This window comes from Micropterus salmoides, unplaced genomic scaffold, assembly GCF_014851395.1.
Source record: "Micropterus salmoides isolate LMB-PRFRI ecotype aquatic unplaced genomic scaffold, ASM1485139v1 Ms_hic_scaffold_9, whole genome shotgun sequence".
Taxonomy (NCBI): Eukaryota; Metazoa; Chordata; class Actinopteri; order Centrarchiformes; family Centrarchidae; genus Micropterus; species Micropterus salmoides.
The window spans coordinates 20,908,884-20,926,354 of NW_024044681.1; the positions used below are offsets into that span (position 1 = coordinate 20,908,884).

The 17,471-nt window shown below is 38.5% G+C and overlaps 1 protein-coding gene and 1 long non-coding RNA gene across 2 annotated transcripts in view; one reads left to right on the forward strand and one right to left on the reverse strand.

Moving 5' to 3' along the window:
- Nucleotides 1–13,424: 13,424 nt before the first annotated feature.
- Nucleotides 13,425–16,971, reverse strand: LOC119896212. The gene is made up of 2 exons (XR_005443181.1): nt 16,907–16,971; nt 13,425–13,725 (listed from the first exon to the last, which is right to left on the reverse strand). It is a non-coding gene; the product is annotated as an uncharacterized LOC119896212 (long non-coding RNA).
- The window catches only part of LOC119896211 (reticulon-4 receptor-like 1), a 108,489-nt gene continuing 106,913 nt past the window's right edge, over nt 15,896–17,471 (forward strand). Inside the window, exon 1 of the mRNA XM_038709719.1 lies at nt 15,896–17,234. Coding sequence (XP_038565647.1) covers nt 17,222–17,234 — 13 coding nt within the window. The 5' untranslated portion in view covers nt 15,896–17,221. The remainder of the gene's footprint in view (nt 17,235–17,471) is intronic.

Here is a 17,471-nt window from a genome sequence, read left to right on the forward strand (position 1 = left end):
AGATGGGACTCTCCTACTGATCTCAATTAATGAGAATACCAAGAACCATGAGATCAATCGATCTTCCACTGTGACAGAACATTTACATTTTTAGTGTACATAACTCTATAGCAACTCATTTACACGGGCTGCTCTGGGGACCTCTTGTCAGCACCACCTTTTCACCTTCATTTTGAAAACCTCATCGAAAACTTGTAGCAAGGAATGTAGGCAATGTGATTTCAACTCTGTGTCCTAGACCCATTTTGCTTGTTTGCAGTTAAGAGAGAGGATGTAAATGCCAGCCATGAAAAGGAAGACAGACTTCTCCTCAAGTTTGACAAAAAAGGTGAAATAGTTCCCACAGAGTGAGACTACACTTTCAGTGCTGCGGTGGCAGGACAAATTGTCATTTACAGGTTGGCCATTCGGACTCCCACTCAGGTGTGGTTCATGTGTACTACTCCCATTTACAGAACAGGATGACATTAACGCGCTTCCTGTTGCCCCCCCACCCCCAAACACACACACACACACACACACACACACACACACACACCAACTAATTCAACTTCAAGTAGAACATTTACAACATTACCTCCTGTCATTAGTGATGAATAATAGGTGATGATGAGGAGGGGGGAAATTCTGGGGCCACACATCTAATAATGTTGGCATGCAAAGTTAGAAAGCTGAGAGATGTGTGGAGTGATGCAGGAGGAGCAGAGTGAGATGAAATGAAAGGGGGCAGAGGGGGGATTAGCCACAGCTATTAGCAGCTTCTAAAGTAATCACACTCATTAGTTGCTATCAGATTGGGTTAGATGGTTATAAAACAAGAGAGAGAGAGAGAGAGAGAGAGAGAGACTGAGAGAAATGCATAGAGCATATTCCTACCTACTTTTTCTTTCACCGCTCATACCAGAGACACACAGACACAGTACACAATGACAAGTGTGTCTGTTAAATCAAGTGTTGGAAGAGGTACTCAGATGCTTTTATGTCTAAAAGTAGAGTTAACAGGCTGTAAAAATAATCATTACAGGGAGGGCTCCTTGAATAAAAATACATAGTACAACCGTAAATTAACTTCTTTTTAGCAATGTCGCTGGGTTCTCAGATTTCAGTAAGTAAGTTGATGAGCTGTTCTTGCAGGTAATGGTGGATAAAACACTGAAAATAAGATCAGATAAACCTTAAATATCCGTTAAGTAGTAAGCACTCTGGTTGAACCAATAAGCCACAACTGTCGCAGTTACCACAAAACTATTAATAACTGTAGTTAATTATACATTATCATAAAATGTTATTATTCGAGTACAACCTCAGTAACCAGACAGGCTCCCTAACCATCATACTGCTCATTTTACTATTACACATCATTTTATATTTTTAATTTTCTTAAAATTTTTGCCAGACCACCAAATAGCCGGGCCATGAAGAATAGATGTCCCTGCTGACTGACTGACTACCAAATGTTGAACATGCATGTGCAAGATGAAGCTAGTAGCTTCTAATATTCCATCAAATGTTTTGCTGATTCCCTGTGGTAATGTGTAAGACGCATTGACATATTTGATTCCCTTGAAGAGGTAGTGTGAGGTTTCAGTTCAATGGATCCAAAAGCAGACAAGAAAGAAAATGAACGGTGATTCAGGTTTTATTTGATTTTTTGGCGAGAGAAGTGTTTTCTAAAGTTGGTTGACTCTAGAAAACAGGAGGGCTCACATGTTCATATTTCCTGTATTGTGTTGTCCAGCGCTGCTGTTGCAGCAAAGTTTGGAGTGGCCATTCATTATATGACTACATACAATGGAGATGTTGCTGACTTGGTGTTCATGACTAATTTTCACTTTATCCAGGGCAGAAAACATATTTAGACAGGGTGAGACAAATAGTGAATGGTAAATGGACTGCACTTTTATAGCGCCTTTCAAGTCCTCCGACATGTCACATTCATAAAAATAAAAATGGTTATTCTTGGCTTGTGACTTAATTTGGACTTGTGTCAAATTACTTGACCCTTGAAATGAAGACTTAAAACCATCTCTTGTATATTTTTGAACCTAAAGACAGTCCAATGGCATTTTTGGGCAGAAAGCCATGAGTCAAAACATTTGCAGTGCTCCCCACAGGCTCTTCCCCTGGTCTGAGTGAACTTTATTCTTTCACGAGGGCCAATGCAGTTCACTTTAAAACATAAATAAGTAAAAGTATGGGATGACAATGAGGAGATGAAACACAAAGGACTCGCTCCTCAGCCAGGAGGGACTTGTATAGTTTCGCTGCTGGAAGTTTTAGCTCTACTCCACCACCATCTCTGGGTTCCACCAGAGTGATTTTGGTGTCTATCTGTATTCAAAATGCACTGTACAGAAAACACGGTGTTGATTACATTGAATTTGATACAGATCTGGTGCCGGTGCCACTGGGTCAATACAACTGCGTTTTTAGCTTACCCAGCACTTTTCTCTCTTCCTTGGGGTCTCCATACACCTTATTACACCTGATGTAGTCCCCACACTTCTCTTACCACTGTACTTCTCACTGCGACTCTTTTAATATGTGCCCTTTTCCATATTGTCCTTTCACCTATTGATTAATTGCCAGAAATGTGACTTTTGCATTTTCACCGCTTTACAGGGTCATCTTGATATTGATGTCCTTAATGACAATCAGAGTGACAGACAAACGTAGTATGTCCTCAGCAGTCAAGAATATGATGGATCAAGTTAAATTAAATGGCTGAGACATTTTAGGAAATATGATTCTTTGATTTCTGGCCAACAGTTAGATGAGAAAGTCAATACCACTCTGTCTGTACAGCCAGGAGATTGTTAGCTTAGTTTTACATTAAGACTGGATGCAGGGGGAGGCTGCTAGCTCTGTCCACAGATAAGAAAATCTCAAAACATTTCCAGTCTTTATGCTCAGCTAATTGACACAAAACTGTCAAACTATTGTTTTGACGGCTGAATGGAACATTACATTTATGTTAACATTTCAGATCTCTCTCATGAATAGCTCCATGTTCGCTTGTCTATCACTATCAGATCTCTAATGATTTTCCTAACAACCACCCTCTCCAGCGCTTACCCCTTAAACAAATAACATGGATCAAAGCTGGAACAAAGCACTGCTTAATACACCAAAAAAGAGCATGGGATATTTTAACAGCTTATCCACAAGGAAATATGCAAATTTGATTAGCTAATGCTTGTACCAAACATATTTGGTGCACCACCAAAACATGTACTGACATTTTGGGAATACATTTTGGTATAATTATTCTGTTTTAAAAAGGCCATGTCTGTATATGACTGTTTATCAAAAGTATCAGTTCATTGGTTTTACAAAATTATGACAAAAGAACAAAAGAATGTGCAATGAAAACATAGAAATTATCAAGGAGATTATTATGTGTTTTGTTTGGTATTGTTGGTTTGTAATTCTCCCCATGAGATTCAATTAAACATTATTTATATATCTCTCTGCTTTTCAATTATTCATGAAGCTTATTATTACTAAAATGTTTGAGTGAAGACTATTATCTTATTATTTAGGAATCGTGAAAATGACATTTAAAAGCTCAAAATGTTGAGGATGAGATGCACTATTTAAAACAATTTGTGAGACAGCCTTGCATTCTCGAAATATTGAGTACTTGCAGAGGAGGGAATGGTGAGGATGGCTAATTACTGGAGGGAGATGGGAGTTATGTGAATTATAGCTGTTTGCTCTGGTCTGTGATATTTTTCTGTTTATGAGTAGAATAAATGTGTGGCGCAGTGAGGAGCAGAATGTTCGCTTGGCAAGGAAAGCCCTGCGCTCTGTGACAGGTGATGTACTCAGCTCACAAATGTTTTCTTGCAGTTTTAATACCAGTTAGATAACTGCATCCAGCACTCTGGTTTCAGCTTCCTCTTTAATGGTGACACTGTTGGCCTTCAAGCAGTGTTTTTACCAGGTGCTCCAGAAAGGATAGAACAAAAGTAGACAGAATGTACACATAAAAGAGGAAGGGTGGTGAAATTACAAATATAAAGTCAAAATGAATCTGCATGAGCTTCATCTTTGCCTCCAAAGTTGCTCCAAGACACATGAAAATACAATGGATAAGATATAATCAATTTAATAAAAGGAAGCTTTAAAAAAATCCTAAAAAATATTCAAATGGTACGTCTGGTGAACAACTCCCATTAAAAAAAACAAGGGCAACAAAGAACGTATTCCATTATGTATACATGGGACTACATTATGTCTAGCAAGCCCTAACAAAGTTATAGTCCAAAAACTATTAAAAACATATCAGTAAGTCACACCTTGGCAGTACATATATTCATGTTGCAGGTGAAAAAATTGTCCCCAACAAATTCAGCATTTACTCCTGTTTGAGTCACATTTGCAAAAACACTAGAGTGCCCGGTTGTTTTAGGAAACTTTTTTTTTAAATTAAACTTAGTGACCCCTTTTTTCAAAACCAACATTTTTAGTAGGAACAAATGGACTTGTATAATTTGGTGACACAACAAAATTACAGTATATGCCAGCCTTACCCTTTAAATGATTGTAACATTCAAATGGAATAAGCTAAATTTAGCTTAAACTAGAATGGCACTCTGAAGCCAATAGTGCATTCTTCTATGATATGCAAATCTATAAGCGCAGCCACTTTGTAGGATTGGATGTATTTCCAAAACTATTAGAATGACAGTATGTCTCATCTCTGCGGTGCAATTATTATGTATTTTGTCAGAATTCCGATTTCAAAAATCACATCCCTTATAGGTTATTTCTTACATACCGGCTGCATTTGTTTCTACAGTGTTGTTTGAGGAGAGAGATGTTGTATGTCTGGTCGCTTCACAACCTTCACTCTAATTAGGATGGGTTTGCGCATACATGACAAATTCAGTTACTTTTGTCATAGACTGGGGTGTTACAGTTGACCTATCTCACAACGTTAACGAATGTGAAAAATAATTTGTGTATCCACCCTGTGATTCTACTCCAAAAGTTAAAGGGTTCTGGATTGGCCCATGCTACAGCCTTCCACCAAGTTTCATGAAAATCAAGCAATAGTTTTTTCTGTAATCCTGCTGACAGACAGCAAACAAACAAACAGCACTGAAAACATACCCTCCTTTTGTAGGTAATAAAGGTTTTATATGGGAAATTTTTGGATTGCATCATCAATCCTTTTAAAATGTTAACTCATAACTCTCAGGTGACTTTGTAAAAGTAGACACATAGTTAAAGTGGTGATGCTTAAGATTTTCGGTCCTCAATTTGATTTGGCGACACCTAGTTACTGGTGGTAACAGCAAATGTCAGGGATAACTTTTTCTCTAAAAAAAGTTGTCTGCTTAGTGTCATAAGTGACATGGAGTGCGGTGAGAGCGAACCATAAGAGTACAGGTGTGGGCCGGACAGCTAAACAATGAGCTGAAACTTAGCAATAAAGGTCCATAAAGACGAGGTGAGCTGCAGATTCAGGTGATAATTCTCAGTAGGTTCATCACTACAGAGGACCCTGTTCAGATTGTAACATTGTTTTCACATTGTCATTATATAAATATTGATTACACCCGCTTTAAGTAACAATAGCCCTTCTAGATTGAAGTGTACAATGTGTATGACTGAATTTAAATCAGTCATGCACATACACATGTATTTCACTTACTGTGTAAGCACCAGCATGTTTGTCTGTATGTGCACACCTCAAGGTGGAGGCTATATGCGAAGCTCCACAGTAAACACACCACTTTGTCTTCCTCTCTCCCTCTAACACTCTCTCTCTCTGTATCTCATTTCCCCTAACCCTGTAAAACAAGATAGACAGAGATAAAATACAACAGGGAGAGAAAGATAAACGATAGGACAAGTGAAAGATATGGATTGGGGAGATAAAATAACTCCTTCATTTGGGGTGAGTCTCAGAGGAATAAATGCAGTGTGTGGGCAGGCACTGCTGACGGTTTACAATCTAGCCTATAGTAACAGCTTTATATAATCTATTGAACATTTCTGTCTGCTGCTGCGGCATTGTTCCCACCTGAAATTAAGTCCAACTGAGCTGTCGATTGACCACAGAGGACTAAGCTGCATTGTGAGCTCCCTTGGTGGTCTTTTAATATTGTCTGACCACCCTTTCTAATCATCATTGTTTGATAAAAATCATCAGACTCTATTTCCCCCCTTTAGCAGTGAGTCATTTAGTGAGCAAAAGTGACTCACTGCCTCTTTGCGGTCTCTGGAATTAGTGACGGTTTTATGATGGAATTGTGGTTTTTAAACAAAGAAAGACATGACGGTGTTTGTATGAAGTGACAGCAGCAACGGGAACTGAAAATTAATTGCAGGACATGCTCAGGATGGAGTCCACAGTGAGGACACAGTGAAATGTAGGAGAACGCAGCTACAAATTTGCTGTGGTTAACAACTTGGTGGTCGATAAGTCTCATCATGTTACCCTTCAAAAGCAAAAAGGGGAGATGGGAGATGGGCTGCTTGAGGTGGAGTGTGTGTTTGTGTGTGTGTGTGTCGGGGGGGGGACTGCTGCAAATGAAGGTAGTGGAAAAGGACTACGAGTGTAGAGGGAAAGCAGAATAGGGAGTGGACCTTTCAGCTGAAAAGGTCGTCCAAATAGCTCCAATTTTCAGGCTAATCAGAGAGGGACGGGGTGGACACTAATCGGCTGGTCAGAAGGTCGTGAAAGGTCACTAAAAGGTTATAGAGGTCACAGCAGCCCTGCACAGATCACCTGTCCATCATCTCTGCGAATGACCTATCCTTGCAAGGTGAGTAAGAGAGAGAGACAGAGAGGAGTTATTAATGTCTCTGTGTTGCATACATTTCGCTTAGGAGAGACTTACACTCCACTTACCAAAAATAGGCACAGCTCATCTGGTCAAGAAAGAAATTAGCCTCACAAGAGCAGATAACAAGAAGGGAATCAAGTCATTTATAGCAGCAATGCAGGGATGCTGGAAAGACGCATGGGAGGGCAAAAGGAAAATATGTTTGCAATTAAACAAATCAAGAAGACAGTCTGAACTCAGATAACATGCTGGGAAAAAATGACTGCCCTGTTCAGTCCTTTTTTGTCCAGCATGTTATCTGAGTTCAGACAGACACATTATCTAATATTAACTTTTTCAGGAAAGATGAACAGGAGCATAACAAACTGCCTGTTAGTAGAACTGGATTGAAGATGAAGCTGTGTATGAGACTGACAAACTGAGAGGCTTGTGGACTTTGATTGTAATCTGAAACAGGATCCAAGATGAGCCTTTTCACCTCTATAATACAGCGCTACAAGCAACTGCTATAGTTCATGAGCAAAAGGCCACATTTCTCTGACAGAGAATATATAAAAAGCCTTGTATGATCAGGATATGATATTTCCTGGTATTTACTTAAGATTTTGATTGTTCTATCCACCAACCCGTTTTAATCATGGATACAATCCCCAAACAATGGTTGGTTACCTGCCAGAGTTACCACTAAGTAGATAAACTAAACAACATTTGGCAGATGAGTTGAACTGGATGGACAGATGGTGGGTGACCGGTGTTGACATCAAACCCAGGAAAAAGACCACATTTGGCCAGAAGATTTCACACACAGGAGTGAGACCTGGTTCAGAGATAATTTATTCACTTTATAATGTTGCATAACTGCAGATTTGATTTTGATAGAAAATAGCTGTCGACAGGAGGTGTGGATGTTGATGATCTGTTTGTTTTTATATGAGAAGTACTTTATCGACAGACTGATGCTTAACTGTCAGGTACCAAGAAGTGGATGTTTAAAGATCCCCTCCAGATATGTTTTAAGAAATTTAAAAACACTATGCTTTGAATTACAATTAGTGTGTAATATGGTGAAACTTCTTAATATTACATCTACTCCTTTCTCCATCATTAAAAATCCAGAATCTATTAATAACACTAATACTGTTCTTTTCAAATTTTGTCTCCTACTTCACTGAAACGTCTATTCTGAGTCTTTGTGCAGTGGAGGTTTCAAGTTTCCACCACTGTAAGTTGCATATTGGACAAGGATAGCCTTCAAAACTAATTACAAATACATGCTCATATGTGTTAAACTGAGATTTAACCTGAGCACAGAGAAACCTTCAATCAGCTAAACTAGGGATATAGTATTTTTTATTCCATGCATTCTTCTTCCTTGTGAACACCTGGCGTATATATTACCCACAATGCAATTCGACCGCTGACAGTTTGAGAGTTTCGGGTCTGTTATGCTAGTAGCAGTTAATGTAGCCTTTCACAGACGAGGATCAGGCTACAGAGGTCTGGTAAACCTCACATCTTTCTAACTAAACTGCATTTTCAAACTTGTAGTCTGCAGCCCCAACCAATGCTGACTTGAGACAATATCTCAGATTTCATGCGTCTCCCTCTGGAGCCGAATACTGTTTTTATGCAACTTTTTTCATATGTTTAGTGTATGTTCAGTGCGCAGTATTTTACACTTAAAGTCCCCTTTAAGTGTAAAATTCTGTGCTTCATAGGTATTTACATAACAAATAATTCTTTCTACTATATTCATAGTTCATTTCAAATTCAGTCATTTGTTTTATAAATTTACTATGCAACTCTAACCCAGACTACATTTCTGATATTTCAGTCCTCCAATGTATCCTATCCCGATCTCAAACGTGCATGGACAACTTTTCACACAATTAAAAACATTGTTGAACAATTATTACACTTTTTAATAGTATATTACAGTTCATTACAGTTTTTCTGAATTACTTAAACACTATAACCTGACTTTTGAACTAAAATATCGAAACTATCAAAACTTCATTTTTCCAATTGCACAGCTATTTCCATAAACTCTACACACAAATCCCTTCATTTCTCATTGCCTGCACCATGTGGTCATTGAGAATAATATTGTTCACTCAAGTCAGTAATCTTGAGCTCAGTTAGCACAGAGCTACCCAGGTAGGAACACAAATAGTCAAAATTGATAACACACCAATCTGAACGTTCAATAGATAGATAAAAGGGCCAGAGTCAGTTCATTCCGTTTTGAAACAATGGATCCAGAGAAATCTGAAGGAAGAGCAGAGAATACCAGAGAGGAGAAGGAGGAAGAAGTGCAGTATGGAGAGGAGTAAGAGGTGAAGGAAGATGAACAGTAGGAGTTGGAGGAGGAGATGGGATAGGAGGAAGATGAGCAGTAGGTGGAGAACAAGAATCTCTGGCCTGTCCCAGACCAAAGAATAATTTGTTGTTTAGTGTGTTGTACTGTACAGAACACTAAGGAATAAAAATAATACAAATGTATGCATTTGCATATTTATTTTGTGTTCATCATGTGAAAAGGTTTTTGAGGGGGAGAATCACAAGCAACATTACTAATAACCAGTTTTTGTACTATTGTTTTGAATTTATCTCACCAGTGTGTAAGACTGTGTTGTAGTGTGTGTTTTTGAGGGCTAGTGTGTACTTTGTCTGAGGGAAAGGTTTGTTTTTTCTGCAAGATTGAATGGTTTTGAGTGGAGAGCTTCATTTTGACCTGTGAATAGGATGTTTGGGGAATTGGGTGAAAAGTTGTGGATTTGTGTTTAGAGCTTCGAGAAAAAGAGGCATAATTTCAAGAAATGTGTTTAAGCAATATCAGTATCAGTATCAATGTACTGGACTATATGAATAAAGTATTGAAAACTATATATCAGACATTAGATATTACATTACTCAAGTAAATATTCAATTCTGTCATCATCTTAATTTCATTAAAATATGCATATTTATTCTAATAGGACCCAAAAGCACATTACTTTCAAGTATAAAATTGATGTATTAAGCCAAGTATTCAGTACCCATACAAATCACTTTCACTTCCCCATTGGCTCATGATGAGCTGCCGAACTTGTATAACATTATAACCTGGACACATGGAATTTAGATTTTACACACAGTCAGTCTTTTTATGGCTGTATAATGCTGAAAATGATTTTTTAATTAGGGGAACACAGAACATATTTTATTAGGTCACTTATACAATCAATATACATGTTTATTTCACTATAGCAAAATCAAAATAAATGTATCACATGGATCTTAGCTTTACATGTTTGACCCATGTTTATTCGAGAGTGCTTATAATACTCTTGCATGCTTTAACTTGCCATTTACAATAGTGTTACATTTAAAATGTCCAAAGAAACAACAAATCATGAGAGCTATAAAATAAACAGAGCCCCGACTTAATGAGGTTTGAGAATTGACTGGAGCACTGGAGAATTGGCTGCAGCACTACACAAAAATTACATGAAGTATATTCCTCTTCTTACACTAATAAATACTTGATATTTTAATCTTAAAATATGAAAAGCTGAGGGTCTCTTGACCTAAACTCAAGATTAATTTCCCCTAAAATTTTAAGGTTGTTTTAATAAACACAATCAATTAACTCTGCGGTGAGCTCAAACGAGAATAAAACAAAACGCTGTTATGCTCCAAAACAGTAAATTTGCTAGTATAATTTCTTCCTGTAACAATATTTTTTTTGTTGATTGCAGAGTTGTTTGTCCATTTAGAGATGATTTGACTCTAGGGCAAAGTTAAATTAAATCTGATGGCATTGACTGATACAAGCACAGCATAAGTGTTTATTTTTATATCTCAGAGTTGAATTAACATTCATGATTTCCATTTAGGAGCAGACTGTTTTCATATGCTAGTTCACACTGAGTTTATAAAGATGTATGTTTAAAATTGGCTATAGTATCATGCTGCCATATTGAGAAACTTTATGTTCATTTAGGCCAAATCACTCTGAATGAAGTATTTGGGACACAAACATCCAACTGCTGTTACCAATGAAGCTCAACTCTTCCCACACATAGAAAAATGATTTCCAGTCTCAGAATGAGCGGGGTGGGAAACAGGTGAGATACAGAGGAATGAAATGAATGATGAAAGGATAATTTCTGCATTTTTTAACCTGCATACTACAAAAAGTTTTGGAATCCCTGCAGAAGATGGCTCGAAGGAGTTTGTTGTGTACATAGAGGAGATGCTAGCAAGACTTTAAAACGTTACTCTGACACAACAAAATCCTCTTTTCAACTCTGCCTCATGTCTCCACCAGTGTCTTCCTGGCACAACTCACCTGATTTCAGTTTCTTGTTAAAAACAAAGGGTGTCACTGAGAGTCGTAGGGATCCTTTCCGTGACGTTTTACATCTCGTATAACAGTCTGAGCCTTTCAGTGGCAAAAAGTCCTTTTTGTGGACGTAATTTTGATGGGCACTATTGCCCTGAAGGAATTTGTTGCAGCCAGTTCAGCTGGTTTGCAGATGCTACTGCTACTATCTACTGCACGAATTCCAGAACATTTTGTACCTACTAGCCATTTTGACACCAAAATATGTGAAAATAGTGCATAGGTTTAAAAATACCAAAATCATTCTTTAAAGAAAGAAGGGAAAGAGGGGATGGGAGGGGTAGAATAGAGAGTATGGGGCTCTGACACACACCCACACGCCCACCCACACAGTCACACTCTTCATGTTGCCTGATTAGCTCTCTTCACAAGACTGTGTGTGAGTGTGGTTGATTGACATCTCCCTCACTTTCCAATTGGTTTTGTTGCACCTAGGGAGTGGTTGTTAAGGCAGACCAGCCTACGCTGTTATCATTCTTATTGGGACACAAAGTTGACAGACATCACGTAATTCCCATCTGAGATATAATTATCGTTATTTGATCTTTAAGCTCCATCCAACCTCCACCTGACTAGAGGTCTAATCATTCAGGGTAACTGAAAACACCTGGGTCGATGGATGTGTGCATAGCCTTTAAGAAATCAACCACTCACATTTACAAGGGAACAATTGTACTGATTTTAATAATAACATGTTTGTATTCTGAACAATTATTTGTATGGTTAGCTACAGTTTAATAGTACTGGTCAGTGTAAAGGTTCATTCAAGTTCTCTCTTGTCCTGGTGAACGAAAGCAGATGCTTTATCTATAGTTTTTGATCCAGTACATTGTTGTTATTAGTGTTTTTACATGGGGACCATGCCCTTTTTGTTGTTTTTAAATACATTTACAGCTATCACCAGACCAAGAGTTTTTTTGCTTAGCAAGGTTCCTAACTGAGTGAAGTGACTCGGAAGCATTTAAGTGGCAGCCATGATAAGAGCTGGTCGAATTCTCTAAAAGCTAAGGAAAGGTTCTCCAATGTGTCTTTCTTACTTAGCATAGGGTACACTAGACCATCCTTTACCATAGACAGTATATTAGTAACAATGGTTATTAACCATGGTTATTAACCATGGTTAGCCGTGCAGCGACCAGGACTATGTTTTTTTTGCCTGTGCTCTACATCATTAAATGATGATGCATCATTAAATGATGTAGAGCACAGGCAAAAAAAACATAGTCCTGGTCGCTGCACGGCTGCACAAACAAAAGTCTTCTGGCTCAGTGTGTTTATCTGACACGGATCATCACTGTTTAATCAGCCCACCTACAAGGCTCACCTGCAAAACACCAACGCTCTGTCACTGATGGCCGAATAGTTTTTTTTAGATTCATAGAGAGCTATAATCTAAGCAATACGGTTACATCTCTCATGTACGACAGGGTGTCGCAGGGTTTTTTTTGGCTTTGGTTGGCTTCACTGTTCAATATCTGGCTTACCCCCTTGTCCTTTATCAAAGAAAAGGAGGTAAGGCCATCCCACAGTTCCTTGCAGCAGCAACATTTAAAGCAACGCACCATTGCAGTTTCACCACAGCAGATCCACTTAAATGTAGAAATAACAGAGCACTTATTTTATACATGTGACACTATCCAATAAAGTATGGAAATCCTTGTATGATTAGCTGAGCTCCAAAACCACAAATAGAGATTTCTTCTCTGTCAAATCCATCCAGTTAGGAGGAATCATGAAAAAAAAAGAATATTGAATTTCTAGTTAACAATATCAGCATCATAACAAACTACTATATAGGGCTACATAAATGTTGTTTCACTGAACCCCCAACGTTTTGGAATGAAATTTTTTTTTTTCTCTACTTCACAAATGTATAAAAAAGGTCAAAGCAACCATACCAGGAAACTCCTTGCTCAATTCCTTATTTTTATTTAATTATTATTTAAATGGCTCAACTTCTTCTTCCTGTATATTGATTTTTTTCATTATTCTTTTTAACATTTCAACCCTATTTGTTTTGTTTTCATTTTTAACAACCATCTATTTTGTTGTTTATTCCTATACAGTAATTGATGGTTAAATGAACCCTATGTGCCCTATATGTGAAGTTTTTCTTCGAGGTCAAGGAAAAGTGGTTAGGAAAGGAAGTTTTTTTTTACTTTTTGACCACAGCCAAAGACTGAGGAACCATTTGGCATGGGCAGTGATATTCTGCAACAAAGTAAGGAGGACCCAAATGCAGACAACCGGGCAGACTGGCCCCGTTCAGTGATTTATTGCCACAATGAAGTATATATATGTACATGCAGGTATGGTGAAGGCAACATGAGAAACATGGAAACTTGTGTGACTGGGAACAACCTGGCAGGGAATTGGTGAAAACCAGACCAGTTGCTGTATGTACTGCAGGGCTGACAGGGGAAAGTGAAAACAGGTTAGCAGGAGGATGAGGGAGTCAGGTGACTGGGGCGGGTGGAAAAGTCTGAGGGCATCTGGGGGACAGGTAAAGAACTGCCATGAATAGAAGTGGGAGTCTGGCTGGAGAGAGAGACAGAGAGACAGAATGTGACACTAAAGCACCTTACATCACAGATTTGACTATCCAGTACACTTTAGTCACAATGGTAACTTGCTAACTTCGCATTATATCATTATTATTATTATTATTATTATTATGTTAGCTCTCTGCTGTAACATGAGTTTACAAGGCATGCTCTCTCTGCTTGTTTGCATGATGAGGAGCCAGATAGTTTATAGGTACTAGGGTTCAAGGCTCAGTCTGATAGATGAATATATGTTATCAGCCTGCTTCATTAAATTTAAGTTGCGGTTGATTTGACATTAGCCAGTAACACTATGAGCTATAATGAATCTTTGAAAACATTTGATTTCAGTTCAATTATTCGCTCCATAAAAACAGATACAATGTGTAGAGGGGACAGTTTCATCATATTTTGTGAGATTTTCTCTCATCTCTTACAGTTCACTTCAGATCTGATGCTGAACACACGGTATGATTCAAAGAGAATCATATAGGTAACTGTAGGTGTCTTTTACTCCTAAACCCCTTGTCTGGGCAGTACATAAAAGGTACACATGTCCTAGACCAATAGTCTCAGTGTGTTTTTCATTATTGTTCTTGCTTTTCTGCTTTCATGTTTCATGTCTGCATACATTCTGTGAAAAGACATATATAAATATTAAGTGGTCAAGAAGACTTGATGGATGGTCCAAAGAAGGCATGAACGTCAGGATTACAGCCAGGTAAAAGTGTCAATTTATGAGGAAATGGACATTAACTGATGAACTCCAGCAACGGCACATCAGTTAAAACATCAGTATTAATATGTGAACACTTTTGAAGAAACAGAGAAAAGGGAAAACAGAGTGGGACAATAGAAGTAAAGAGAGGGAGAGAACAGAATAGATGCTGGACTCTAAAACCTTTATTGTCCCAACTTAAACACAATAAAACCACTCATCAAGAGACAAAACAAAAAGTGAGAGAGAGCAAGCAGACAGGGGGCATAAAGACTGGACGACACAAAGACAAAGCTGGCAGCTGAGAGGAGGCAGGATGTGTCAGTTCTGCCCTCAAAATGAGATGACAAACATTTTCTGCTCCAGTGTAGCAAATATGATACAGAAAGGGACCAAATTCTTCACAAAAATAAAATTGAAATTTAAAGAGAATGATCCCTCTTCCAACCAACTCAAAATGCCATGCCTCCTTGGAGAAAAAAGCCTCCCCAGAGACAGCTAAATTTATCAGTGCGTGCCACAACCAAAGGGGAAACCATTTGAGAAACACATAAAAACTCTAATTACTCTGATCAACATCAACCTGTTTGTTTTCGTTTTCATGACTCCTCACATGATTGCAACAATTTTGTTATACTGTTCTGTTACACATTCAAATGCACACAAACACACAATCAGGAGCACTCCCTGATAAAAGGTGTCAACATCACTGAAATATGAGTTGACAGCGGGTAATTGCTGTGGCAGTTTCATAGTAAAGTTCATTAAATTTTAAACTTAGGATGAAAACTGGAGAACAGATGGAAGCGTTGGATATGATAGAATGAGAAAACACAAGCCTCGCACAATCTGAACCAACCAAATTATAGCCAAAGATAAAAGAAAAGTATATCAGCCAGTCCTGCTGAAATTCAAAATAAACTTCAGTGTTATTTAGCACTAAATAGACAATACAGAATGGCAGTGACAATACCATCTGCCCACGGTGAGCGACCGGAAACTGAGAAAGACATGAAGTAAATTCAGAATGAGTGACCACAACCTGGCCATTGAGACTGGTGGCCACAGACAAACCTGGCAACCAAGAGACAACAGCCGGCATCAGTGCTGTCAACAATAAGAAGTAGAGACCAAGCAACTTTTCTTGCTTTACTACACCCAATAAAGACATAACTTTACTGAGTTTACCAAACTAAAACCCCAAAAAGTGAAATTAAGAATGTGCCCTTTCAGAGAGCTATATAACATTTTAGCTTAACATCAACTACGGTAACATTTTAATGTTGCATCTGGCAGAGGTGGGGCTCATTTTAACTATTTTATATTGTGCCTTGTAGTTCAATCCATAACAATACAAAGTATTTTTTTAAGATGATCATAAAGGTTTTGTATGTAAAATCTTAATCTGCAAGCTATAGCTGTAAATGTAGTTAATGTCGCACAATACTATACTGATCTTCTTCAAAATTCCTCGTTTTGATTTTTATATCTCGTTTATTCTGAGATGGCACCATTATATTTTCAAATACTTCAATCTCCTTTTTTGGTATGATTTCTTTGCAGCAATTTCTTTTCTTTCATTATGGTGAAAGCTACCATCTTGCTCTCTAATTCTTAACTATTATACTTACATTGTAAACCTTGTACACATGCTTTGGAAATACTGTACTTAATCTAATTATGGCCATGCCAAATAAAGCAATTTACAATTTGAGAGCCAGTGAGGGAGAGAGTAAAGGTAAATGAGTGAAAGCAAGAGGGAGCAGAAGAGGGATCAGAATGGAAGGGGAGTAATTGAATTGTAACTGAGGCTTTGGTAATATTGTTTATGCAACACTCACGCTCCTAAGGCATGCTGAATTGTTGAAGTTAAATTGAATGAGGGAGATAAAAGAGCGGTAGAGACTTGGACATGAGTGGAAGAGCGAGAGGGTGCCAGAAATGAAACAAGGAGGATTTTAATGGGAACCTTTAACTGCTTCATCAACATATAGGCGAATTGCCTGTTATACCAATACAGCATAGCCTATTTGATTTTGAAAAGAGAGAGAGAGAGAGAGAGAGAGAGAAAGCGAGAGAGAGAGAGAGATGCTCTGGCTTTGCTTTCATCAGTCACATCTCGCTGTGGGAGGGGGATTGAAGCGACTGCCTCGGAGCTCTCCGGTAACAGAGACAGTAGACGGCACTGACTCATACTGACGGTCCACACACAGCACATTTTAGACTCTCCCTGACCTGCAACCTGACAGGAGGATGATGATGAAGACATAAAGGAACTTTCAACTGGTTTATTGGTTGTTTTGAATCCTCTCTTGGCAGCATATTTCTCTTAATATTTGGGCATCAGATAAAGTCAGAATGCATGTTATTTATTCACCAACGCCAGATGGCGGTGAGTTGAAATATCACTGAAACACATCTGAGTGTGTTGGGACGGGACAAGGTGTTTTTTCCTCACCTTTTTCTTAACAACTGCGGACGAGAAAACTTCGTTTCTACCGGTGGCGGACCTTCTATTTTCATCCTCATATCCGACCCCCTTCTCCTTCTCCTCCGCCTCCTCCTCTTCCTCCTCCACCACCTCCTTTTCCTCCTCCAGCCGTCTTCACTTGATAAAACAACAGCCGACGAAGAGACAAGACGACAGCTTGCCTGCCAGCGGTCAAAGGGAATCAAAATAACAATTTAGTCAACAGCAGCACAGGATTGGATCCTCACAAGGATGCTACTTCAGCACAGACACTACTAGACGGTCCAAACAGCCGCTGCCAATATGTTTAGGCGAGGTAAGAGAAAGAGGGATTCACTTGTTTTTGTTGCTGATGGCATGGAGCGCGTGTGACTGGGCTGTTTATTGGTGTCGACGTGTGTGTGTATGTGAGTTGGTAAAAAATCTTGGAGTGTTTTTTTTTTTTTTTTGCTAAATGGAGTCGCTGAGTAGACTGTTGGTCCCGCTTTAACAACTTACCATCCGTCGTTTATTCGCTCTGGGGGCCGGGAAAGGAACGGGAATTAAATATTTA